The 25,169-nt window shown below is 33.9% G+C and overlaps 5 protein-coding genes across 7 annotated transcripts; 3 read left to right on the forward strand and 2 right to left on the reverse strand.

The window, feature by feature from the left end:
* On the forward strand, positions 763 to 6,779 carry LOC109361971 (conserved oligomeric Golgi complex subunit 2). Its single transcript, XM_019607518.1, has 12 exons — positions 763 to 1,352; positions 1,808 to 2,014; positions 3,097 to 3,433; positions 3,673 to 3,834; positions 4,048 to 4,147; positions 4,236 to 4,451; positions 4,539 to 4,647; positions 4,873 to 5,073; positions 5,324 to 5,428; positions 6,073 to 6,198; positions 6,277 to 6,411; positions 6,504 to 6,779. Exons 1-12 carry the CDS (start codon positions 897 to 899, stop codon positions 6,615 to 6,617), a joined length of 2,268 nt encoding a protein of 755 aa, XP_019463063.1. The 5' UTR covers positions 763 to 896; the 3' UTR covers positions 6,618 to 6,779.
* Positions 7,657 to 10,440, forward strand: LOC109361977 (F-box/LRR-repeat protein At3g58900-like). 2 transcript variants are annotated; one of them, XM_019607528.1, is made up of 5 exons: positions 7,657 to 7,810; positions 8,030 to 8,928; positions 9,010 to 9,153; positions 9,570 to 9,903; positions 10,230 to 10,440. In XM_019607528.1, exons 2-4 carry the CDS (start codon positions 8,044 to 8,046, stop codon positions 9,870 to 9,872), a joined length of 1,332 nt encoding a protein of 443 aa, XP_019463073.1. In that variant the 5' UTR covers positions 7,657 to 7,810; positions 8,030 to 8,043; the 3' UTR covers positions 9,873 to 9,903; positions 10,230 to 10,440. The 2 variants fall into 2 exon arrangements, with proteins under 2 accessions (XP_019463073.1, XP_019463072.1); XM_019607527.1 differs by having other exon boundaries at positions 7,657 to 8,928.
* LOC109361976 (argininosuccinate synthase, chloroplastic) lies at positions 10,280 to 14,197 on the reverse strand. The gene is made up of 10 exons (XM_019607526.1): positions 14,081 to 14,197; positions 13,716 to 13,768; positions 13,557 to 13,596; positions 12,789 to 12,930; positions 12,437 to 12,485; positions 12,083 to 12,265; positions 11,866 to 11,940; positions 11,562 to 11,747; positions 11,067 to 11,155; positions 10,280 to 10,950 (listed from the first exon to the last, which is right to left on the reverse strand). The coding sequence occupies exons 1-10, from the start codon at positions 14,148 to 14,150 to the stop codon at positions 10,398 to 10,400; spliced, it is 1,440 nt and encodes a 479-aa protein (XP_019463071.1). The 5' UTR covers positions 14,151 to 14,197; the 3' UTR covers positions 10,280 to 10,397.
* Positions 15,339 to 18,764, reverse strand: LOC109361975 (protein ROOT INITIATION DEFECTIVE 3-like). The gene is made up of 8 exons (XM_019607525.1): positions 18,365 to 18,764; positions 17,870 to 17,983; positions 17,438 to 17,571; positions 17,187 to 17,331; positions 16,889 to 17,085; positions 16,247 to 16,368; positions 15,896 to 16,128; positions 15,339 to 15,681 (listed from the first exon to the last, which is right to left on the reverse strand). The coding sequence occupies exons 1-8, from the start codon at positions 18,620 to 18,622 to the stop codon at positions 15,433 to 15,435; spliced, it is 1,452 nt and encodes a 483-aa protein (XP_019463070.1). The 5' UTR covers positions 18,623 to 18,764; the 3' UTR covers positions 15,339 to 15,432.
* LOC109361978 (proteasome subunit beta type-5-B) lies at positions 20,990 to 24,060 on the forward strand. 2 transcript variants are annotated; one of them, XM_019607530.1, is made up of 8 exons: positions 20,990 to 21,119; positions 21,212 to 21,335; positions 21,518 to 21,647; positions 21,801 to 21,907; positions 22,784 to 22,918; positions 23,000 to 23,103; positions 23,186 to 23,286; positions 23,762 to 24,060. In XM_019607530.1, exons 2-8 carry the CDS (start codon positions 21,222 to 21,224, stop codon positions 23,887 to 23,889), a joined length of 819 nt encoding a protein of 272 aa, XP_019463075.1. In that variant the 5' UTR covers positions 20,990 to 21,119; positions 21,212 to 21,221; the 3' UTR covers positions 23,890 to 24,060. The 2 variants fall into 2 exon arrangements, with proteins under 2 accessions (XP_019463075.1, XP_019463074.1); XM_019607529.1 differs by having other exon boundaries at positions 21,110 to 21,128.

Raw genomic sequence — 25,169 nt, forward strand, 5'->3', positions numbered from 1 at the left:
TTCTAGATCTTCATGTTTTTAACTAAATCAAATAAAAGTTGAAAAACGTATTGATAGGACTGAGATGAAACAGAAACTAATTTCTGGACTAACTTGAAATCAGAAAATAATTTGCACTAATTTTTTCATTCTCTATCATAGTCAATGTGCTTTGGCCTCTTTTATGGACCAGGTATTCTTTTTTCACCTATCATCTCACAGTTCACTTGCCATCTCTGCAGCTAGCATTAGATCACAAAGAGTTCAGCCTTGGTTTGTCTAGCTGTCTAACAAAAACACCCAACTAGAAGTTCACAATTCTTAATACAATACAAAGGATAAACGAATGCAACAAAAACTGGCCAGTGAGTACTACCACTGAAATGAGGATAATTTTTTGAAAAATGAAATACTCAGCCAATATAATCCATACTTCAACCTCTAATCTTGCAACCACTAAAATTAGACTTGTCATAAAAAAGTTTGGGTATTTGCCCTAAATTATAGATTGAATAGTAGAATTTACAAAATGTTCCATTTTTATATGAAAAATTAGATTACATGAACTCTACATTATACATGGGGTAGAATATTATAAACTTTATAATAAAATTTACATATTGTTTATGAAATAAATGGATGAATCAAACCAAACTCAAATCAATTACCCAGAAAAGGTTTAACCAATAAAAAAACACAAAATTTATATATAATTAGAGACAATAGGAAAAAATTCACTTTATTTACTATTTACTAGTACCAGATAAAATTTCTCCATCCTCATGGCTTAACAAATATATTTGTATAGTCTCAGACCCCTGCAGTTCAAGCAGTTAGAGTTGTTCATTACACATTTCTATCTAAACAAAAATAAATCCATTTTCTCTTCTACCAAATCAGACACACGCGCGAAGCAAATGGCGGATCCGATCGCAACTCCACCCAGATCCGCCACGGACCTCTTCTCCGATCCACTTGACACTCACCCTCTCTGGTTCAAACCGACGTCATTCCTCTCCCCTGACTTCGATTCTGAATCCTACATTTCTGAGCTCCGAACCTTCGTTCCCTTCGACACTCTCCGTTCCGAACTCAATAATTATCTATCTTCTCTCAACCACGAGCTCATCGATCTCATTAACCGTGATTATGCCGATTTCGTTAATCTCAGCACTAAACTCGTTGATGTGGACTCCGCGGTGGTGCGGATGCGTGCGCCGCTTGTGGAGCTTCGAGAGAAGATTGAGCAGTTTAGAGGATCCGTGCAAGTTTCGCTCGTTTCTGTTACGAACGGGTTGAGGCAGAGATCTGAAGCCGCCTCCGCGAGAGAGACTTTAGAGCTCCTACTTGATACGTTTCATGTCGTTTCTAAGGTTTGAGTTTTTATCTTTTGTGTTTGATTGTAACTTTAGTTATTGATTAGATGTAGTAGAATAGAAGCGAGGACCTTTTATGTAAGAAGATTCTAATTAGTTTGAGTGAATTTATATGTATAGTATCAATTTCATTGTTAGGTTTCCATCGTGTACTCGTATGGATATTGCATTCCATAAGATTTGAAACTTTGAAATTTCATTTTGGTTGCTGCTATGTCGTGCTTACCATATTTGTAGACAATTGTCGGAAATTGTGGCTGATGTGGTTGCAGAGAGCAGGTGACTGCTAGAACCACAATATTATTACAATCAAAATAGTCGCTGACAGCATTTTGGCAATAATTTGTTGCATTGATTTTCAAAATGTTGCGGAATTTAGGCTTAACGCTGTCACTTAAAATTCAATTGCCTTATGTAGTAAAGTTGTCATTTCTGTTCTGTGTGATTTTCAGGTTGAGAAATTAATAAAGGAGCTGCCCAGTGTACCTGCTGATTGGTCAAACGGAGATGTAAATTTGCCAGAGAGAAATTTCTCAAGCAATGGGGTTTCTATGCAACATGTTGAGAACGGTACAAGTGTCAGAGAGACTCAAAGCATGCTACTGGAGAGAATTGCCAGTGAGATGAACCGGCTAAGGTTCTATGTTACTAATGCAAAGGTTTGTTTTAATTTTTTTCTCACTTTCGTTGAACGTTTAATCTATTTATGTTTGTAATGATAATTTCCAGTAAATTTCTTGAAGCAATTGCCATTACAGTATTAGTTGATTAGTACTTGTTATTCCCTCATTGTTAATGTATACACACTGCCAACTAAGTAGCTTTCATGAGAGAGAGAGAGAGGAGACTCAACGGACATACTTGACTTGACATATTGATTGCCATTTTCAGAAGATAAAATTTTAGTTTGACTCCACAGATTAAATAGTTTTACCATATATTTCATTCTCATATGTAACCATTAACCAGGCATTATAAGTATTTATAAGTCAAGAACTGTGTTTACTGGCATTTTCATTGACCTATAATTAGACTTGTTTACACCAGTGGACTTCAGAATGTGAAAGTCTAGAAAGGAATCTACTATGTAACGTGTTCCTGACTCTGATATATTATTGTGGAATTGTACAATATCATTAAAAAGAAAATAAGCAATCTAATTTTTAGATTTTAACAATTTTTAATTTCAGCAATTCCTGTACAGTTATATGGTCAATATTTACAACTTTCACTCTCACATAGAAAGGTCCTCTCACTAGAAGTTTGTGTCCTACAATTTTTAGATTTTTGTTGCCCCTTGTGTGTTAGTATTTTCACTTCATAGATTGTGAAATTCTTAGGTTGTGTGTAAATAAGGTGATTTAGTTAAGTTTTTAAAGTGATTTTGAGGAAATAAAAATTAGTTGAAGAATAGCTTCATCGGGTCCTGCATTAATTAGGAGCTCTGTGGAACTAGGAGTAAAAATGTCAAAATTTTGTAGTTGCATGTCAACTTTTTGGAGTGACTGGTAGTTGATAGCGTTATCTGCCTTGAAGTTTTAAAGATGTTAATGTTTTTATTATATTCATTTTAATTTTTTTATCTTCTAGTGTTCTTTAGATTTGTGATTCATTGTAACATAACCTATGTGAAATGGAGAACTTGGCATGGTGAGAAAAGGTAAATATGTTCCTTGGACCTTTTGTCTAAGGCCTTAGTACATTCTGTGCTCATCTCTTTTACTCTATTATGCCAGTACAGAACCTTCCTTTTATTGAGAATATGGAGAAGAGGATTCAAAATGCAAGCTTGACTATAGATGCAAGCTTGGGACATTGTTTTGTAGATGGTTTAGAGCACCGGGATGCTACTGCAATTTACAATTGCTTACGTGCATATGCTGCTATTGATAACACCAAGAATGCAGAAGAGATATTCCGGGTTACTGTTGTGGCTCCATTGATACAGAAAATTATCCCACATGGACCGTCGACTGTGGCTGCTGGGTCATCCGGGGATGCGCTTCATAATGATTATCAACTAATTAAGGAGCGCATTAATAAAGACTGTAAATTTTTATTGGAGATTTCTTCAGCTGGTACTTCACCTGACTTTTTTGCATCACTTAAATTCACGAGATAAATTGACCTTCTAAATTTAAAGCTTCCTACTCCCCTTTCAGTTTCATATACTGCATATACTTTCAGCTAGACCCTTTATGGTCACACTATGATTTTGCCAAAAAGCCTGTCATGGTTTCCTCAAATTTAAAAAAATGCAATGTGTGATATATAAGAGGTTTTTGTTCAAGTATCTAAAGTTTGGTCGTTGGTGCAGAAAATTCAGGTTTGCATGTCTTTGACTTCTTGGCTAATTCAATTCTTAAAGAAGTTCTCTCTGCAACTCAGAAGGGAAAACCAGGTGCGTTTTCTCCTGGAAGACCGACAGAGTTCTTGAAAAATTACAAATCAAGCTTAGACTTCTTGGCTTATCTAGAAGGTAGTATTCATATCCCCATTCTTTGTATTTCACCTTGCACCTTGATAAACAGAAACAGCAAAGAAAATATGGCCAGAACTTCGTTGATAGATGCACTTATTAATTTATTGATAGATGCACTTATTAATTTATTGATAGATGCACTCTTTTAAAAAAATCGATACATGTATCTTAAGAGTATATATTCACTAATATTGTAACATTTCATGCAAGGCTACTGTCCATCCAGATCTGCTGTTACTAAATTTCGATCTGAAGCAATTTATACCGAGTTCATGAAGCAGTGGAATATTGGAGTTTATTTCTCTTTGAGGTGCTTCTGCTACTTTAAAGTGATCATAGATTTAGAAGGCTTGTATTATTGTTCAGTGACATAGAAACCATATCTGGAATTGCTTCAGGTTTCAGGAAATAGCAGGGTCTCTTGAGTCTGTGCTTACAACGTCTAGTCTTGTCCCTGTTCAAAATCCAGACTCTGGTGAAGCAAATTATCAAGATTTAACATTAAAACAAAGTGTTACTCTGCTGGAGAGTATGAGATCATGCTGGAGAGAAGATGTTCTTGTCCTTTCTTGCTCTGACAAGTTCCTTCGCCTATCCTTGCAGCTTCTTTCTAGGTTATTTAAGCTGTGATGTTGTCTTTTTGTCGTTGTTATTGTTGTTGTGCTGAATGCACAAAAGCTAACTTCTCTTCAAACTTACAGATACTCAAGTTGGTTGTCATCTGGACTGACTGCTCGCAAGAACCGTAACACAAGCACCAGCACTGGGTCTGAATGGGCTGTTTCGGCTGTCATAGATGATTTTATTTTTGTATGCACCATGCCTTCTCTTTAGTGCATATATGTATTTGTATTTGTTGCTTTTTTAACCTACATTCTGTGTGAAATAAAACTTGGTAATTCACTCCTTGGAGTCTTTGATACCTATATTTATGCCTAGCAAACATCAGTGCTGTCTGCAATATTTGTCAGTTATGACAAATGAAGATATGATTGTACCTTACGTGAAATATAACTGATGTTAAATGATTTGTAGGTTATCCATGATATAAGATGTCTGGAGGAGCAGGTTCGTGGGGATTACTTGCAACATGTGCTTCAGCTTCTAACTTCTTGTTCCCCTGATGTTCTTGAATCAGTAAAGCAGAGCATCTTACAAAGCGGTCAATCGTTGAAATATCTAGAACCATTAGTCATCAAAGCAGTGGTGGAGTCACTAGTAGAAAAGTCAGTTGAGGTAGGTTGTAATCTACCTGGTTTATAAGCATATCTGGTGAGAGGAGTATTTATAGTGAGAGATGAGGGGAGAAAATCTTGACAATTAAACCATACATGGATAGTCAAGATTAAAATTTAGTTGTGTCACGGCCAATTAAAAATGTCACATACATTTCTTATGAACTTCTAATAAGATCCAATCACCAGGATCCACTTTTTTCACCTTTTACTAAAGCTCTTTTCCTAACTATGGCCCTGAAATAATGTAGGACTTGAGACAAATGAAGGGAATAACAGCAACCTACAGGATGACGAATAAACCTCTACCTGTGAGGCATTCACCATATGTTTCCGGGGTATTACGTCCCCTTAAGGTATGCAATATCAATAAAGCATGAAGGTTTATTTTATATATTTACCTTGCTTCCTTCTTTTGCTGTTTAGCTCGATTTCTTGACAAAGCAATGGTGATATGTAATATTAGGATGTTGAATCTGATACAGGGGCAGAACCAAATTAAATAATTTTGGGGTGTTTTTTTTATAAACATTGAATTTGATATGTTATTTTACTGTAGATCACTTCTTTTATGTATGGGGATGAAGCTACTCCCTTATCTTCAAGGTAGTATTGCCCCTAGTCTTATAGCATGAACACAGGGCAAGCTTTAAATATCCTTTAAACATTTCATTGTGTGATGCAGACACTTTCCATTTTAACATATAACATGTTCTATTTTTTAGAAAAAGGGATTTTTTTGTGTGGTACACAAACTTAATGTGCCTTTCTTAGGAATCAGACAGCTTGTGTTATTCAGGCCATTTTTAGGTGCCCCCAATTTTGAATATAGTTTTGTTTTCTATATCAAAACAACGCGATGGTAACTGGCATCCAAGACCCCCTCCCCCAATTAATTAAGATGAAGTATGCTTTGTGGGTTACACTTATACATAATTTTTTAAGCAGTACGTACTGTTTTCAAAGAATGTATATTGATGACATGCCGATTACACCCCAGGCTTTCTTGGACGGGGAGAGAGCTAAGAGATATTTGGTAAGTGAAGCCAGAAATGAAATACTCCTTGGTGCTGCAACTGAGATTACTGATCGTTATTATGAGTTAGCTGCTGATCTCGTCAGTGTGGTAAGTGCATTCATGAGAATTTTGGATCTCTTGGATTCTATCTTTGAAGTTGTTTTAATAAATGTTAATCACGAGCAGGCAAGAAAGACAGAGTCTTCACTTCAGAGACTTAGGCAGGGTGCACAAAGAAGAGCTGGTGCTAGTTCAGATGTTTCAGATAATAATGTGTCTGACACAGACAAAATGTGTATGCAGTTGTTCCTTGACATTCAGGTTGGCTTGATACTGAACTACTACCAGTATTATCTTTCTCATTCTTTAACTGCAAACACATTTAGATACTGATTTTTTGCTATTGTCACTAGGAATATGCCCGTAACCTTTCTGCACTTGGGGTTGAAGCACCAAGTATTGCATCCTACCGTTCATTATGGCAGTGTGTGGCTCCTGCAGATAGGCAACACACAATCAATATCTAAGACTTCTCTCATGTGGAGTCACATGGCCTGTAGATTGCTTTCTGCCTTGTTCGAGAGTTTCTTTTGTAACTTAATTCTGAGATAGTGAGATCCATAATGCACAATTTTAGTCTCTTAAAAGGAAAATAATATTTTGCTGGTTACTGCTGTTTAGATGTGTCAGGTTGTTGTCATTATTGAGTTAAAAGAAAATGTAAAATAGGTAAAATTTATAAAAGTAAAATGGATGGATGGTAATGATTCATACCATAATCGAAGACCATTTAATAATTTCTCATCAAAATGCGTTTAGTCCATGGGATGAACCGTCTTGTTTTTTATGGGTAGTGAATGGGTCAAATAACCCAACTCCGTTTGCGGGCCATGACTGAGCAGTTCGAGTTGAGTTGGTTTAACCGGCTAAAAAAGCTTGTATTTCTAGCAAAATAATATTTTAAAAATCGGACAACATTGTATGTGCAAGATTTTTTCTTGTTTGGCATCTGGAATGGAAAAACCTTATTTTTGGCGGGCCTTATTCAAGACTTGGACACCAATAATACTAACATTCTTAAGCATATATGAGGTGGCTTGCATTCAGTGAAGATAGCTTAACATTGACTATAAAAGTAGCCTCTTTTGATGGTAAAAAACTCAAGCGAGTGAGCACCCAATAGCTCACTAGAAAATGAAGCAGTGAAATAGTAAAAATGTAAAATGGTGGATGCTCTTTCCCTCTTCAATTTGGCTTGTTCTGTAGCTTCATCATTAATAGTCTTTTTAAACGGGGGTGTCCAATGGTGGATGCTCTTTCCTCTTCAATTCGACTTGAAAGGTTTTCAGTTCTAACAGACTCGAGTAACCAACAAGTATTATATCCCAAATGTTAAAAACTTCTTTTAATTTTGGTAGCTTCTTGTAAATAAATCATTAAACTTCATTAGATCACGACCTAACAGAAAACATCAATGAGTATGATTTTTATTTATGAAGAGCATTTGTATTCAGTTGGCCAAATTATTACCATATAAAAAATTCATACTTGAAATTTAGTTATTTTTGTTTGGCCAAACCGAGCATAATCCGGATCTTCACATCGCCAAAGGTGGTATATTATTAGTTACTAAGATCTATTTGCAAACATTCGCTTCAAATACCAATCACAATCATAATATTCATCTCATTCAGAAATCACAAGAGAAAAAGATAGGAAGGTGAAAACAGGCATCTTTTCCCATTCATTGCTTCTTCTATAAACGGTTTTACATCTTTGTTAATTAATCATTAGTCATGACTAGATTCATTTATTTTACAGCATAAACATATATTCAAATGTCTTATATATATGCTATATTTGTGTTTTGTTACAATCATAATACACATATTATTTGCTTATCCTGATTATGTATAAATTTTGGTAACATTTATGCCAGGGATTGTCTGCAAGATGCAGATTGCAAAGGATGATAATAAGCAGAAAAGAACAAAAGCTTATGATGAAGATCTAATCAGCCAATTGCCATATGGAATCCCTGTAGACATTTTATCAAAATTGCCAATAGATGAAGCAGCTAGGACCAGCATCCTCTCAAGAAAATGGAGACACTTATGGACTTTTTTTTCAGGGACCTTAGAATTTGATGGTTCACTTATTATGAAAGACATGAAGAAAGATATTAAAAAGGCTTCAGGGAGGCAATTGCAAATGGCAATGGAGATCATGTATGATGCTGAAAGGCAAACATATACAAATTGGATTAATGAATTGTTGGCTTCACTTAAATGCTCAACTCTGCAAGGATTGAAGTTTTGGTTCAATGTTGGTTCTAGGTGTGATATTGATAAGTGGGTTGACTTTGCAATTCAAAAAAAGGTTCAAAAGCTTGAGCTTTATTTTGGACATTCATTTGAATATGTTCTTCCATTGCATTTGTTTAAACATGCAAGTTTTAATTCCTTGTGTGTCTTGAGGCTGAAATCCATTACTGTGACCAAAGAGATGTTAGAGTATTTCATGTGTTGCTGTCCATTACTTGAAATAATGAGTCTGGTTAATTCAGTAGTTCCAAAGACTATGGAGATTTCAGGTTCATCACTCAATCTGAAATGTCTTGAATTGGTAAGATGTTTGGAGCTGAAAAATCTTGAAATATTTGCTGACAATTTAGTGTCATTCAAATACTATGGACCACGTTTGGACACAGAATTTAAGAGTGTCCCAAGCCTGGTAGAAGCAACATTTGGAGGATCATATGCTGAATTCATTACAGAAAGCTTTCTCTCACAAATAAAAGTGCTTAAGTTGGATATTACACAAAATGTACCTGAACTGGTGGGTAGCTTGCCCCCTCCTTTAAGCTGATTTTCTTATTCTAACAACAATTAATATCTTCCTTGCTGTTTTAATCTTCAGATTTACTGGTTCACTCAACTTCCAGAGTTCAAAAATCTCAATCATTTAGAGTTGGTTGCATGTGTTGATGATGATAACGTCACAATTAATGCTTTTGCTTTGCTATTAAAGGCATCTCCTTCACTAAAGAGGTTCACACTCAAGGTCTGCATATCTTTGTATTCATGCTTTTGCTTCAGTCATCATTACTAAAGGAATAGGGGCTTTTATTGTGTTAGATGCAGCTGCTTTTAGATGTAAATAACCATTGGCTTTTTGTAATTGAAATCTTGCACTTTCTATTCGACCCTTTCTTGTTTTAGAAGAACAAATATGGTCATTTTGGAAAGAGAAAGACACAAACTTCTACATGTGACATGCTAAAAGAAACTTGTATGTTTCTCTTTTCATCAAGACCAAATTTTGTTCTACCAAAACAGGATAAAATCCCAATCCTATACTAAACTCAATCATCCAAAACCATCAATTATATACTATTTTATCATTATTTGGCAAATGGTTCTGTTCAAATTCTAAGATAGCTGCAGCTTGAATCTGTATTTTTGTTTTACTTGTCGCAGATGCTAAACACCAACCGCATTTTTAGAACTGAACTCAAATTTTCAAGGCAATGCAAGTACAGCTTGAAGGAGTTGGAGTTGGTTGGATTTTGTGGAGCAACAAGTGAAGTTGAATTACTTATGTACGTGCTTGAGAATGCAGTTGAACTCAAGAAGATAACTATTGATACAAGGTTGCCTACTAAACCCAAATTAAGACGTCAAGGGGAGCACCCCAATACTTGGGATCATGAGAAACACAGAAAGCGTGCATGGGAACTGCAGGACAAAATACCAACTGGAATTGAATTTGTTTGTCTTTAACTTGATATTGAAAGAACAACGTTATAATATTACCATTCTGAGTTGATTTCATCTATAATTAATAAATTTTATCTATAAATATATAATTTTATATAATTGATAATCAAGTATAATTACATTGAAGTAACATCTTCATCTTTTTTAGACTAGAGTAAAACAAAAGATTAGAGTAACGTTCAGTTTTTTTATTTTTAAAAGAATCGTTCAGTTTAATTCTCGGGTTAATCCAGTTTAACCTAGTTTAACACGGTTGGACTGTAATTTCCCCAGTTCAAAGCGGTCAAACTCTCATTCGGATAAGATTGTAAATCAGAACCGTTTTCAAATCAAGTTAACGGCCAGACCGGTCGGACTGTCTAGTACAGTCCGATTCTCACAACACTGCATTGGAATAAAATATCAGCTCATCTTTTAAAAATAGTTCAAAAGTTTTATTGCATCAATTGCCTCCCAAAATAAGTGAATGTCATCAAATCTACTTTATCTATTAAATAAAGTAGCCCCTTTTGTCAAGGGAATCAAAACCTAGATGCCCTGCTCAAGCATTGCTCGGACCCTCATCGGAAGACCATAAAGCCGGATAAACCCAGCAGCATCAGCTTGATTATATATCTCTCCACTCTCAAATGATGAGATGTCTTGCCTATACAGGCTAAAGGGGCTGGTCCGGCCAGTTACGGTAACTGAACCTTTGTACAATTTCAAAGTCACCGAACCAGTAGTTGTTTCTGTGATCTTCTGCATAAAGGCATCCATGGACTCGCGAAGTGGATCGAACCATCTGCCAGCATACACTAACTCGGCATACTTAAGGGCTAATGAATCTTTGACTTGAATCGTTTCTCGATCAAGTGTCAAAGACTCCAGCTCACGCACTGCAGCAAATAGGATGGTTCCACCAGGAGTTTCATAAACTCCACGGCTCTTCATACCTACAAGCCGATTCTCAACCATGTCAATTCGGCCAATTCCATGCTTTCCACCAACTTCATTGAGCTCAGCAAGTAAAGATGCTGGTGAAAGCCTCTTCCCGTTCACTGAAACTGGAAGTCCCGACTCTATCCCAATTTCCACATATCTGCAAGACATAATACATGCATTTATAAATGTAGAATACAAATTTATTTAAAGGACAACAAAGACTTGATGAAGGCCATAAAGAGAGCCAAATCACAAGTAAAGATGGAAGCTTACTCAGCTTGATTTGGAGCATCCTCTGGGTCTATAGACATCATGAACATATCCTTTTTAGGCTCATTAGCTGGGTCTTCCAGAATGTCACCCTTCAGTATCACAGGTTGCATATATCAGAGAAAAAGTGACATGACATTTTCAAAATATAGTTTTTGGGGCTGCACTACATAATGCATAACATAGATACAACTAAAGATTTAGAGTTGCTACGTGATCATCTCTAGGAATTACTATAAATGATGATATGAATTTGATTAGATGATTCACATCTATAGGAATTACTATGTCTGTGGCAGCACTTACAATAAGATGTGTTTAACATCGAGCCATGCACTACGTGATCATCTAAAAGAAATAGGAATGCAGTTTTCATTCATCAAACTTATTCACATTAAAAGTTTTAAATGAAATCTTAGATCCCAAAAATGACAATGTTAGATGTATCTAACATAACACAATAATCAGAGCTAGAATGAAGATAACTGCAAAACATACCTCGTGACTAAGGTGCCAGAGGTTCCTATCCCTGCTATATATGGATTTCTTTGTTACAGGAACAGGTACATTATGCTTTTTAGCATACTCAATAGCATCTTCTCGCCCTGTAATATCCCACTCTCTCCATGGAGCCACAACATTTAGCTTGGGGTTTAGAGCAAAGAAAGTGAGCTCAAAGCGAACCTAAATGATTATATAAATGTGTCACAAGAAAATAATAGATATCATGTAGTGTTTTGAGCCTAATAGTAGAGAAATAATTTATATGATGTAGTGTTTTGGGCCTAATAGTAGGACATGCCTGATCATTTCCTTTCCCTGTACACCCATGGGAAACAGCATCAGCTCCAACTTCTTTGGCAACATCAACCATGGCCTGTTAGTAGGTAGGCATCAGTACATACTATTATAAGCATGGTTCATCATCATGTCACTATGATTATTTTTCAATATAAAGAGTGAACACTACATTAGGAGCTAACAGAATAAATGGTAATATCAATTTTCAAGCGTAGTACCTTTGCAATAACAGGGCGAGCCATTGATGTGCCGAGCAAATACTTCCTCTCATAAACTGCACCAGCACGGAGGCAAGGGAATATATAATCTTTAACAAATTCCTCCCTCAAATCCTTTACCACTAACTGAGAGGCCCCACTAGCTTTGGCTTTGGCTTCTAAACCATCCAGTTCTTTTATACCCTATGGAATTTAGATTTGTTACCAGAATGCAGTAAATAAACAATAAATGGGGTATAGCAAAATCCCCTAGTCAGAATTTGACAATCTTGAAACACCCCTTTGCAATAAAACAAGTTGTAAAACAATAATCTAGATTAAGCAAGCCGAATCTAAATAAAAGTGATAATATACTTGGCCAACATCAGCTGTGAAGCAAACGACATCACAACCATAATTCTCCCTGCAAGACCAAAATCACTAAATGAGAGATTAGAATAAGAACAAATTATACAACAAGGGTAAATTGACTGGGTCTTCTACAGTTCAATATCCCAGATCACATCCTAAATATCTTTAAAAAGCAAGAATAGCAAACTTTTGCTCTCATGCTTCAATGCAAAACTTATAGTTATTGAATTTAAAACTCATCAAAGCATCCATACAATCTCAAAATGATTTCTGATCTCTATTTACATATTGTATTAGAAAAAGTCGAAAGGAAGTTGAGTAGAAAAACTGGAAAGGGACAAGGCAACATATATACCTCAGCCATGGGACAATGACTGATGTGTCTAAGCCACCACTGTAAGCCAGGACAACCTTATTTAACTTTCCACGTAGCCCGCCACCCTTTTTGGATTCAGAGATTTCTATCTCTGCATCACTGCGTACCACTGCTTGTATAACTACACGTCAAAAGAACTTCATCAATGTTACAGACATTAAACTTAAATATTGAGTGGTGAACACACACAGTGCCTCCAATGTGCTCATGTGTTTTCAACAATAACTGTCCATATTCTAACAAGACACATATAACCCCTCGGAAACTTTTTTGTCTTTGGCTGCTGTCATGACACAATTTTGCTAATGAGTGCTGATTTTCAAGTACATGTGAAAAGGGATGAGTCAAACCTTACAGATGAAGAATATTATGCAATAGGAAATACTACATGCTCGTAAGTCAACTAACAAGATGTTAACGAAGGACTGTTGATAGCAATAGGAAATAGTGCATGTTAATAATTAATGAGATCATAAATTAAGACACTCAATTCAAAGATATCTCACTTTCAAAATTTGTTTACCCCAGGTTGAACTGGAAATTAAAATTTGCTTAGGCAACCTCACTCTGCAGTTTACCTCAACTCCTCAAGGCTCAAAGTTCAATTCATATCTTATTATCCCAAATGAAAAATTAACTAGCATAAGTTCATTACGTCATGTTTATAAAGTCAATAAAGATAATGCCACCCTTGAACAAATTCCCATGGATGGGAAAAAGAGCAAACCTGAGACTAAATAATCTCACCTTGATGTTTACTGGTTTCAACAGTTGTTCTTGTCCTCAACTACAGACAGAACAAAATTCCGAAATAAGACCATTAGAGACCCACCAAAACACAGAAATATAGCGAATATAAAAAAATGCTAAAAATAATGGTTTAAAGTTTTGAGTTCTAAAGATAACCTCTTTGAATGATGATGGATTTGCCTTCCAGAACTGCTGACGCAGAAGCTGATCTGGAAATATGAATAATTGCAAACAGTTAGTCTTAAACAATACGAATTCCTTTGTTTAAAAAAACCCTACAAAACTAGGGAAACGTTAAAATAACAATACAAGTTAATGAAGGAGAAATATGTGCCTTCTAAAACTCTAACCAAGAATAATCATATAATGCAATGAATAAATTGTTACATTCAAAGTAAAAAGTCTAGATTTTTTCAATTTCCACTTAACTAAATTATCAGCATGCAAGTTTAAAAGGTAATAGTGTGACAGAAGGGAATTGAAGAAAAAATAGAGACTAAACTGAAAAGGAAACAACAAACCTTTTCTGTGTACGGAAGGAAAAGTGGCAGGGTATGAAAACGATGAAGGAAGTGTTTTCAACTGTGCCATTGTTTTTGGTTGCAGCAACAAGGTACAAGTGATGAGGTTCAGTGTTATGATCTACCTCGGTTCTGTGTTTTTAAGGGTTTCCACTTTCACGGGGCAGTATTGTAAATTAATCAGTTATCCATTTATATTCTCTTCTATTGTGTCCTTGTGGGTTGTTGCTATGTGGTGGGCTTTTGGTTCTAGCACACTTTTCACAAATTATTAAATTATATTCTCAATTAAATTCTCAATATTAGTGCAGGTTAGGTATGGATTAAAATTTTAAATATTTGTTTATTTTTTGAAAAATAAGCTTAAAATGCAAATACTAAAAGATTATAATTTAAATCAGTAAAAAATGTTATGATTGATCTCTGCTAAAAGTTAGAATTTAGTCTTTGGGCGCACTTGAATATAAAGTACAACTACATAAATTGAAAATGCTAATTGCGCATATATAAATATTGAAGAGAGCATGTTGGAATGTACACAATACAAAATTGGCAATTACATGATTGTACTTCTAATTTTCAATGTCAATGATACACTCCAGATTTGCATTATATTTCATTGTTAAAAAAAATGATAGACAACTGTTATTCCAATTATTGTGTGCAACTTTTATGATCATTTGGACTATTTTGAAGTTTAAACCCTCAAGTATGAATTTAGGTTTTGTTTTGACAAACTCTAAGTCAAGATTATGTAGAACAAAGCCCACGGCTATGTGCAAATATGAAATTTGAACTCTATTTTATGGACACTCTCAGCAAATATAAAATTTGAAGATTATTTTTATGAATTCCATGGCAATTCTTATCCTCTTTTTACTATATATCTATTGATAATGTAGAATAATATAAGTGTAATATTTATGATAATATATACTAGTAACAAGAAATTATATGAATATAATATTTATGTATTATTAGTATAAAAATTTATATGTATTTAATATATCATTTATCATTCATTTATATTATTATTTTTTAGTGAGTCATTCATTTATATTAAACTTAATATTGTTAGTTTATACATTTTTTTTTTAGAAATCTTATTCTCTATATTCTCAATGACCTTATGAACATCAGCTGCTACCGGAGTTTACTTTTGGTGAAAAAGAGGTTACCAGAGTTGAAAAACTAATAGATAATATAACTTGAGGTTTTGGTCAAAAGCATATAAAAATCATGATGAATGAATGGTCTCTTTACTTTATGCTAAAGCTAAATAGGATGGAAAACCCTTGCGTTCAGTATGCCATAATAAAAACTTAAAGATCCTTGTCTTAAAAAGGATTAAACTAAGGTTTCTCGCTTTCATCCTCTTGTACGAGGCTTTCAAATTTGAGTTTCTTTATACTAGTTTTTTGAAGGTTGTCTATGTTTGAACAACATAATCTGCTTTGTATCATCCCCAACAGTTGTGACTTCAACTGTTTGTTTATCCTCATGATATGTTTTGTCATCTCTATTGCCCACATACGATGCTCTATATTTGTTTCCACTTTCATCTGTGTGCTCATCGCCATAGACATATCTGCTTTCTGCCCCTGAAAAGTGAACAATCAAAATTGCATATTTTCAGCTGCATGTAAACTACATATATAACTAATAGTACAATATATATTTAATATTCATGTAAAGATTCATGTGTCAGATGTAAAAGCATAATTCTCCATGTTGGTTATAATGGATACATCGTCAAGTCAAATTGTTATACTTTGTGTTAGTAAATGGAGAATATTTAAAGGGAATAGGAAAAACCTGTGAATAAGAGGTGTGATGTCTTAATAAAGTTGCACTCCGTAAATCAATAGAAGACTGGTTTTCTTTATAGAGGCCACATAATGAAACTAGAGTGGTTGCTCCCTTGAATGAATTATATGGTTCGTGACACTTATGAAGTGGAGAAACAATATACTGATTGGAAACTTTCTTATGATTTGATTTAGAGAGCATTGATGACCGCATAACTACCACCAGATTAGTCACTTTCCCTGCTATCGATTAAAGTATATAACCATCAACGTTATTAATGTATGGCTTTGTAACCTCACAATAATTGTCTGAAGAATATTAAGAACTAGAATAGCATAAATGCACAGGTTATTTTACCTTTCTGAAGATTGAACCTTCGAATAATTGTCCTATTGATGACATTCCAGATGCAGATTGTGCAATCTTCAGAGCCAGATATTAGGCCAGCCTGGCAGGAAGTTAAGGCAGTAATCGATCCACTGCAGCATATATTTCACAATATTTAGGTTGAAAACTATGCTAAAAAATTGACCACTCTAAGAAAGCTTCATATCTTTACATGTGTTCCTTTCTTCATATCAAATGTATGCAGTAGAATTAGCTTTTGACAAAATATCTTGGAATTTAGATATATTAGAGAAATATTTACACAATAACAATGTAATATCTATGAATTAATTTCTTTTAAACAATCAGTATATCACTGATCAATTATCTGTAATATTTTTACTCAGGGTCAATTATGGATAATACTCTTACAAGAAAATGATAAATTTATTTTAAGTTTTTATTTCATTTCATATGTTGTCACTGTACCCTTAAAAAAATGGCACCTTAGTTTTTGTTTTCAAATTCTTGTGTGAAAATAAATGGTTAAAACAATCATTAAATGGGTGTTTTTTTTTTGTTAAACTTAATACATAGTTTCTAACCATGGGCTGAGATGAAATCATATCCTTAAAAAATATTGAGAAATAAGCTCCAAGCAAATTATATTACCTATGTCCTTTCAATTCAAATGATTGGCCAAATGTGATAGGACCTTCTTCAAGACCTATGTTGAGCTTGTTGACAATTATCGTTCCATTTACAATTCCATAAAACAAGAACTCATGTCCATGGTCAAGGGAAATGGAAGTTATAGGTAACGAATAAACTTGAGATTGCAGAAGCTTTCCTGATATAATGTCCCAAACCTATGATTAAACAAATTAAAATTTCTCATCTTGAAGTAAAGCAATATCATCAAAATCTAATAGTTTGTAGAATTAAGAATCTTAATGCATAGTTTCATCACCTTGCATGTACCATCAAGGGAGCTTGATACTAAAACTGAGGAGCAACTTCCAGGTAAGGTTAAAAGACCCGTTATAGTGGACATATGCCCTAACAAACAATGCAACAGAGAAGGCAAGCTTCTCGATTCTTCTACATCTAACAGACTTTCATCACATTGAATAGAACAAATGCATAAGAATGAAAGTGCATAATATTTACTTTATTGCATTTATTATTGAAGCTAAAAGGTGATGTAAATTTTGACTATACCTAATCATGGACCAAACACATATCATCCCATCATCTGAACCAGAAATAAGAAGTGAATTGTCATCTGAAAACAACATGCAGTTCAGGGGTTTATTATGAGCTATCCAAGACTTCAGCAATTCTCCACTGGTCACCTACGATTCATGACAATATTTCACTAAATACAAATTTCATCTAATTCCCACATTCAAGCTTATAATAATGGATGTTGGCACTATAATAATATATATGTATAATATATATACATGTGTGTTTGTGTTTCTATTCACATGTATGTTGCGTCATCCTATATATGTGAATAGAAACATATATCAATGAACTGAAAGTAACAAATTGAGAAACAAGTTTTTAACTTTTCTATATAGTAAAAGTAATATATGTATTAGCAAATAAAATTAGACAAAAGAAACAATTTAAGGTGTTCTTACTTACATCCCAGATATAAACATTTCCAGAGAATCCTCCTCCCACAAGATAAAGGCCATCTTTTGTGCAAGAAAGTGGCCCAATGGCTTCCATTGTGTAATTAACAAGAGGTTTTAGGGGCTGAAACAAGGACGTGTAAGTAATAATGGAGTTTTCTGCAGAAAAATATTTAGAATCGTAGAATAACAAGTACTTCCTTCGAAGTTATTGAACTGCCATGGCAACTGTTGGAAATATATCACAATCCACCATTAATTGTACATCACAATCACAAGATAGATAGCATTTGTAAAATTTTGAAAACATTAGATAAATAAAAAGAGATTTACAAAATTACAGTTACTTATTTGTAGCACACATGGCATGGAATACACGTGAAAAATGGCCCCCTGATGAACCAATGAGAAGCAAAAACATGCAGCTTTAATAACATAACAAAATCTTTTAAATGAAATAACAAAGAAACCTCCCAATGGGAGTTTTAGATGATAAAAACGTTACCTTGTTCAGAGACCAAATAACAATGGAACCGCCACCAACAGACCCATGTCTGTTCAATTGAGATGCCACGAGGTATCGGTTTCTTAAGCATAATAACCCGAAAGGTAGTGAAGCACAAGATGGTATGTGAAGAAAGTTGTTTCCAGTGTTAATGTCCCAAACATTCACACCAACTTTCATGCTCTTGTCACTACATGCCACCAGAACCTCTCTTTCTCTCACCATCACCCTTTTTCTCTGGGTTGTGCACATCATCATTATCAACACATTCAACTGAACCTCTCATGTTTTTTTCTTCTTCTCTTATAATTTTATATTGAATGAGAGGTGTATGAAATTTCAGAAAATGACAAAGGTGGTTCACTGAATTTAATATCTCATATAAGTTCTTTGAATATATCCTCCTGCATTTAAAAGAATCATGACTGGTATTAAATAAAAAGTAAGCATATTTAATGTTTTTTGAAATATAAATAATGATAGTATTTTATATGAGTGATCTGTTTCAAGGCACACGAGTTTCAGAACTTGGTTTTGTCTCCCTCAATAATTTTTTTATGTTGTATATTAGGTGTTGTAAATTTAAATAAAATGATTTTGACACATGATGTAGTATAGAAAGAAATTTTAAGAGGATAATAAACATATTAAGATGCAATATGCTAGTGTTGGAGTGAGAATAAATACTGTAAAAAATAAAGGAAAAATAATATACATTAATATTTATATTATTTTTATTTAAAATATGATTATATTTTTACCTTGAAAATACATAGGAAAAAATTACTCTTCTCTTCGTTACTTAAGAGGAGTGTGCTCCTAGTGTTGCTCATGATGACCAGTGCTGATGCTGCAGTAGCATCTGAGTTGTTGCAATGCACTTGAAGTGTGGAGTGCGCATGGCACATGTTTCATGCTCATCAAATATGCTTTTGTTCTGGCTCGTGCCAGTTGGACTCAAATGGGGCGTTACACCTCTCGATTATTTCAAAATCATGATGAAAATTCAGATCACTACCAAAACTCCAAAAGTATTAGCATATGAATTTATATCTCAACAATACATTTATTTTACTGAAATAACTATCATTTAGCCAATGGCAATTGACTCGCATGTCTGAGATTCTGTTTATAGAAATGGGAAGATTTGAGTTAAAATTATATAAAATTGTGTTAGTAGGAATGAAGGCAAACTAAACTAGACAAATATAAGTTGCACTTTCTTATTACAAAAAGCTAATGTCTAACCTTAATGCAACAAATCTTCTTGACTTCACATCTTATATTTGTTAATGGGGAGCCCGTCTTTTGTCCATAATTTGTGTCGTTCTATGTGCCATGAGTTATCGTTGGTCAAAAAAATATTTAATAATTAAATTTTAACTTAAATATATTTTTTCAATCAATCATAAACTCACTACAAATGAAATGGTACTCACTCTAGGATAACACCTCTCATGTTGAAGCTAAATGGTATCTTCAAACGAAATTTAATGCTAAAATGAAAGGTTTGTTTATGAATAAAAACTTTACCTAATCACCATAATTAGTCAAAGTGTGGAAATAATGACCTAATGAATTTGGTAAGTTTTTTTCTTCATAAACCAAATAAAAATATTTATCTCAATAATTTGATTGAATTTTACTTATTATTATCATCCACTCCATTAAATACGGACTACAAATTTTTTGAATTAGGTAACCAAAAAATACATGAATGTTGATTGAAAATGATACTCGCTACTCCCTCTTCTCTTCCTTATTATGTCACTATTTCCCATCGACTTATGTTCCTAATTGCTACAAGGTGAGCCACAATTCCCCAGCGTCACAATGCTTTCTCTCATGCTTACCTAACCATTTTATTGCGTTCTCTATAAAGATTTTGAAAATGTAGTTGTGCATCCACTGTCCTCTGAACAATGATCCTCTACCTTAATGTAGTAGTGCATTCACCTTCCTCTATACTAACCAATGATGTCAAAACCGGACCGTACCGGCCAGTGAACCGGTCTCCTAACTGGTACGGTACAGATGTTGAATCGGTCAAGTATCAAAACCGGTTAAAACCGATGAACCGGCTGGTATTTCACTAACTGACCGGTTTATACATATTATTTTTTTTGAAAAAAAAACTTAAAAAAATCATTACAAGGTGACCCATCTTTTCTACCATTCTTCAACACTTCAAGACATATGCTTCCAAGACATACTCAGATTACATATTTTATTAAAACTCTAAATTTATTTGTTTTGTAGAGTGATTTATAGACTTGTGTCATTTATTTATATTTTGCGGTTGTCAAGTAATAATTTTGGATTGATATATGTTTAGTAATTTAGATTTTGAATTTATTAAAGATTCAAAGGTTGAACCACTGTACCACTATACCAGTACCTGACCGATTTGATAACCAGTACGATTTTAACAATAATACTAACAACTAATTTCTTAGTTAAACTTGACCGGAACTCAATTATTTGCTTATAGAAACGCCACAGTGGGCTGAATTTAAGAATTTCTTTATATAAAAAAAAAGAACTGCGTATAATTTTCTTCTTCTCCTTCATGTACTAAAAAATAAAATGGGTTTCTTACTTGTATTGGGGTGGGCCGGTCCAGACCAATTATTGAATTACCAGCCCAAAACCGATTTCCCTTTCCCCAAGTCAGCAATAGTTTTTTCTGTCTTCAAAAGTTCATATTCCAGCAAACACAGATCTCACACTGCAACTCGTTCTTCTCTCATAATCGGTATTTCATGTTTTATATATTCTCAATCTATATATATATTTTTTATTTCCATAAATATGATTATTATTTTAAAATTATTCTTTTTCGGTTAGGTCTGCAATCATGAAGCTTGATACCAGTGGTCTTGAATCATTCTCTACACAAATTGGATTTCAAAGCGACGTCGTTGGAGATATTTCAGCTGCCCCATCATTCGATCTTCCCAATTCAAGCGACGTGAGTAAAATTTTGAAAACTACGGTTATTATATTGTGCTCATGGTTAATAGGGTTTAAACTTAATTACTGATTGGTTAGTAGGTTTGAAATGGAATGATTGTTATGCAAAAGATTTGAAATTTATTCTCTGGGTTAATGGTTTTATCAAAAGTTATATGTGTTTGTTTGTTTGTTTGTTAGTTTGATGGGTTCGTGAAAGAAGCTATTCAGATGGTGAAACCCGCAAAGGGTACTACAACTCTGGCTTTTATATTTAAGGACGGTGTTATGGTAGCTGCTGATTCTCGTGCTAGTATGGGTGGCTATATATGTGAGTGCTCAACTCATGTTTCATCTTTCCTATTTTTGATATCAACCCATTGTTGAAAGTTGATTTATTTTGTGTCTTCTTTATGTTTGTGTGAATGAAACAGTAAGTTTATTTATTTGTTGTTAACCTTAGTGATTGGTTATTTATTTGCAGCATCTCAGTCTGTGAAGAAAATTATTGAAATCAATCCATATATGCTTGGAACGATGGCCGGAGGAGCTGCTGATTGCCAATTTTGGCACAGGAATCTTGGGATCAAGGTAATACATGCTATTTTCAAAATTATGCAATCGTTTTTATCTGTCTTAGTCTCTTTTGCTAGGTGTATTTTACGCTTATATTAGTGACTGTTCATTAGAAAACACCTAGTCTGGAATAACTAGATACAGTAGACTACTAGAGCCATAAATGTTACTGTATTTGCAATGGCTGGGAGGGTATTTTTCTATTTTGTCAGGTTTCTTGTAGACTAGACATTAAACTATGTACAAAATTCAACTCAGATTGTTTATTTTTTTTAATCTTAAAACAATGGATTCATCTTTTAAGAAAATCTACTTCACTCCATATGTTAGAAGCTTTAAATAATTATTGTTTCCTGCTGTGGGCCTGATGGGGAATTGGGGGCATACTGATCCATGAACCATGATCAAGATTTTTGGTGCTTGTCAAAACTCAAAACTTTCGTAGGCTAGTATTCATGCCAACAGAAATTGTCAAAATTCTTTTCAATTTGTGTCACTTTTATGGATCTTTTCTGTCTCCTTTCTTATAAATCACCTTTTGTTCATTATCTTCCATTTGGCTTTTGGAAGCATAATGTTGATGCATAACTCATGTGATATATTCATATATAGAGCTCTTGATCAATTTTATGACTTACTGAACATTTTTACATTCGTAACTCCACATGATTTTTGGATCCCTCAAGTTTGACAACATGTAGATAAGTACGTTAGTGGATGAAAATGACTTAGTTCGCATGAGGTAGAAGTGTTATATCTTCGCAAGTTAGAGATTTTTTCTCATTGAAGCATTTAACTTGATCTTATGCTTTCCAAATGATTTATTCCTTACACACATACACATGCACAAGGTCACAGATTATTTATCTGATTCACTTGTACTCTTTTTAGTGTCGGTTGCATGAGTTAGCAAACAAGAGGAGAATTTCAGTGACAGGAGCCTCAAAGCTACTTGCAAATATTTTATACTCTTATCGTGGAATGGGATTATCTGTTGGTACCATGATTGCTGGGTGGGATGAGACGGTAACTTAAACATTCCAATTAGTAAGCTTTGCGCTGGTGGTTCTATACTCCTATTTGTGTTCATAATGGATCACTTTTCAGGGTCCTGGTCTGTATTATGTTGATAGTGAAGGAGGAAGACTGAAAGGCACTCGATTCTCTGTTGGATCTGGTTCACCATACGCGTATGGTGTATTAGACAGCGGGTTAGTTAAAGTGTTTTGCTTTTCTATACATCACCTAGAGCTCTTCTGCCAATTTTCATCAACATTTTTCTTGTACTACTAGGTACAAGTATGACATGTCAATTGAGGAAGCTTCTGAACTGGCTCGGCGAGCAATTTATCATGCAACATTTCGTGATGGAGCTAGTGGTGGAGTTGCTAGTGGTACGTTTTCTTTCTCCCCTAAAGAAGACCTGCAGGCTGCATCTTCATATATATGCTTATGACATTTCATTTCTCCCCCTCCCAGCAGCAAGAAAAACAGTTAAATATGTATATGTGCAGTAGCTTATTTAATATGTCTAGTGTGAGGCACACTTGCATTTGTGTTTGAGCACAATTATCATGTGCTTGCTCAAGACCACAACATGCATTGTTCTATCTGGTCTTGAACAAGTCATTTAAAAATTAAAATATAGTCTATACTTTCAAACTGGCTAGGATGAAATGCTTGAAATCATGTTTAGCGTTTAGCAATTATGCATCAATTTATACAAGTACATCAGTGTTGTTACCACCGACCAGGTCAGCATTTTCCACCAGCTATTTTAGACTCAGTGAAAAATATGCACTTTATAGCCATGCATTTGTAACACATGAAACCATTATCTGACTAGTCTTCGGATTTATATGATTATAGTGTACTATGTGGGACCAAATGGATGGAAGAAATTGTCTGGTGATGATGTTGGAGAACTCCATTACCATTACTACCCAGTCACCCCAAGCACTGTTGAACAAGAAATGGCTGAGGCTCCCAGAGCTTGATGGAAAATTAGCCATGCGGATGTCTTCAAAGTTTTCGTTACTTGCTTGCTTTCTTAGTCAACTAAACATGAAACTTTATTGATTTCGGATTGGAAAATCGACATTACTTTGATCTTGATGTATATTAGATCATTAGTGCTGATACCAAAACTATTTCCCATATTTATCTCTGACCTCTCGTCTCCTTTCCCAACCACCACAAGGGAGAAGTGCACTTTTCTTGGTAATCTCTAGTGCATGAAAACTTGAAACGCTGAATATCATTTTAAATGGGAAAGAAATGAAGGCCCTCATTCATAATGATCTTAAATTTTTAAATCAACCTTTCATACGACAATTGAAAATAAAATTTGGTATTGATAAAAAAATAACCAAGTAAAATAACAACAAAACTAGTCAGCCTGAGATTTAAAGTTTGTCGTTAATTTTATAATTCAGTAATACATTTCTAAACTTGGTTCTGATTTTTTAAGCATTAAATATTGAACGATTTCTCTAAATCGCTGAATATGACATTGATAAAGATAATTATCTCAATTAGTTAATCAACGACATCAAAATTTATCTAAATTCATGCACATTATAAACTAAAGTATGAACCACACTTTAGAGAAGCTAGTCCATATAAACAATTATTGCTCTCACTTGTCCTTATTGTATATACTTTTAATCAAATTACACAAAAAACTCAGGTGTTTGTGGTAATTTGGATAGATTTTTGTGGATAAAAAACTTATGATCCAAACACATAAATATAACTAAAATATTAAATATGGTACACTTTAAACTGTGAAGCATATATATTTATGTTAATAGTGTTACAACTATCATAGTATTATTTAAATACATTATAAAGGTATAATGTCGGAAGTTCACATCCTGGTTCTTAGTACCATATTAATGTAAACAACAAACAATTATTGTATAAATTAAAAAAAATATTCATAACAAGATGTTATTATTAAAAGAAATATGAAATAATTGGACATACTAAAAAAGTTGACATTGATTTCTTTTATATTTGGTTATATTTATCCAAATAAAGATTATTTAACAATGTAAACATTTTATCTACATGTGAGAATATATTACTTAACGAATATATATTTTTAGTCATATCAAAAGAATATTGTTGAATCTACCATATAAATAATTAATTATTGAATTTGCTAGTTGTTTCAATTTTTAAAGAGAAGGATTAAGTGTTAAACACTTAAAAACCTAATTTTTTATGTCCATAATAAGCTAAATTAATTCGGTCTTTGTTCATATAATTGAAC

Source organism: Lupinus angustifolius, chromosome LG12 (genome assembly GCF_001865875.1).
Source record: "Lupinus angustifolius cultivar Tanjil chromosome LG12, LupAngTanjil_v1.0, whole genome shotgun sequence".
NCBI lineage: Eukaryota > Viridiplantae > Streptophyta > Magnoliopsida > Fabales > Fabaceae > Lupinus > Lupinus angustifolius.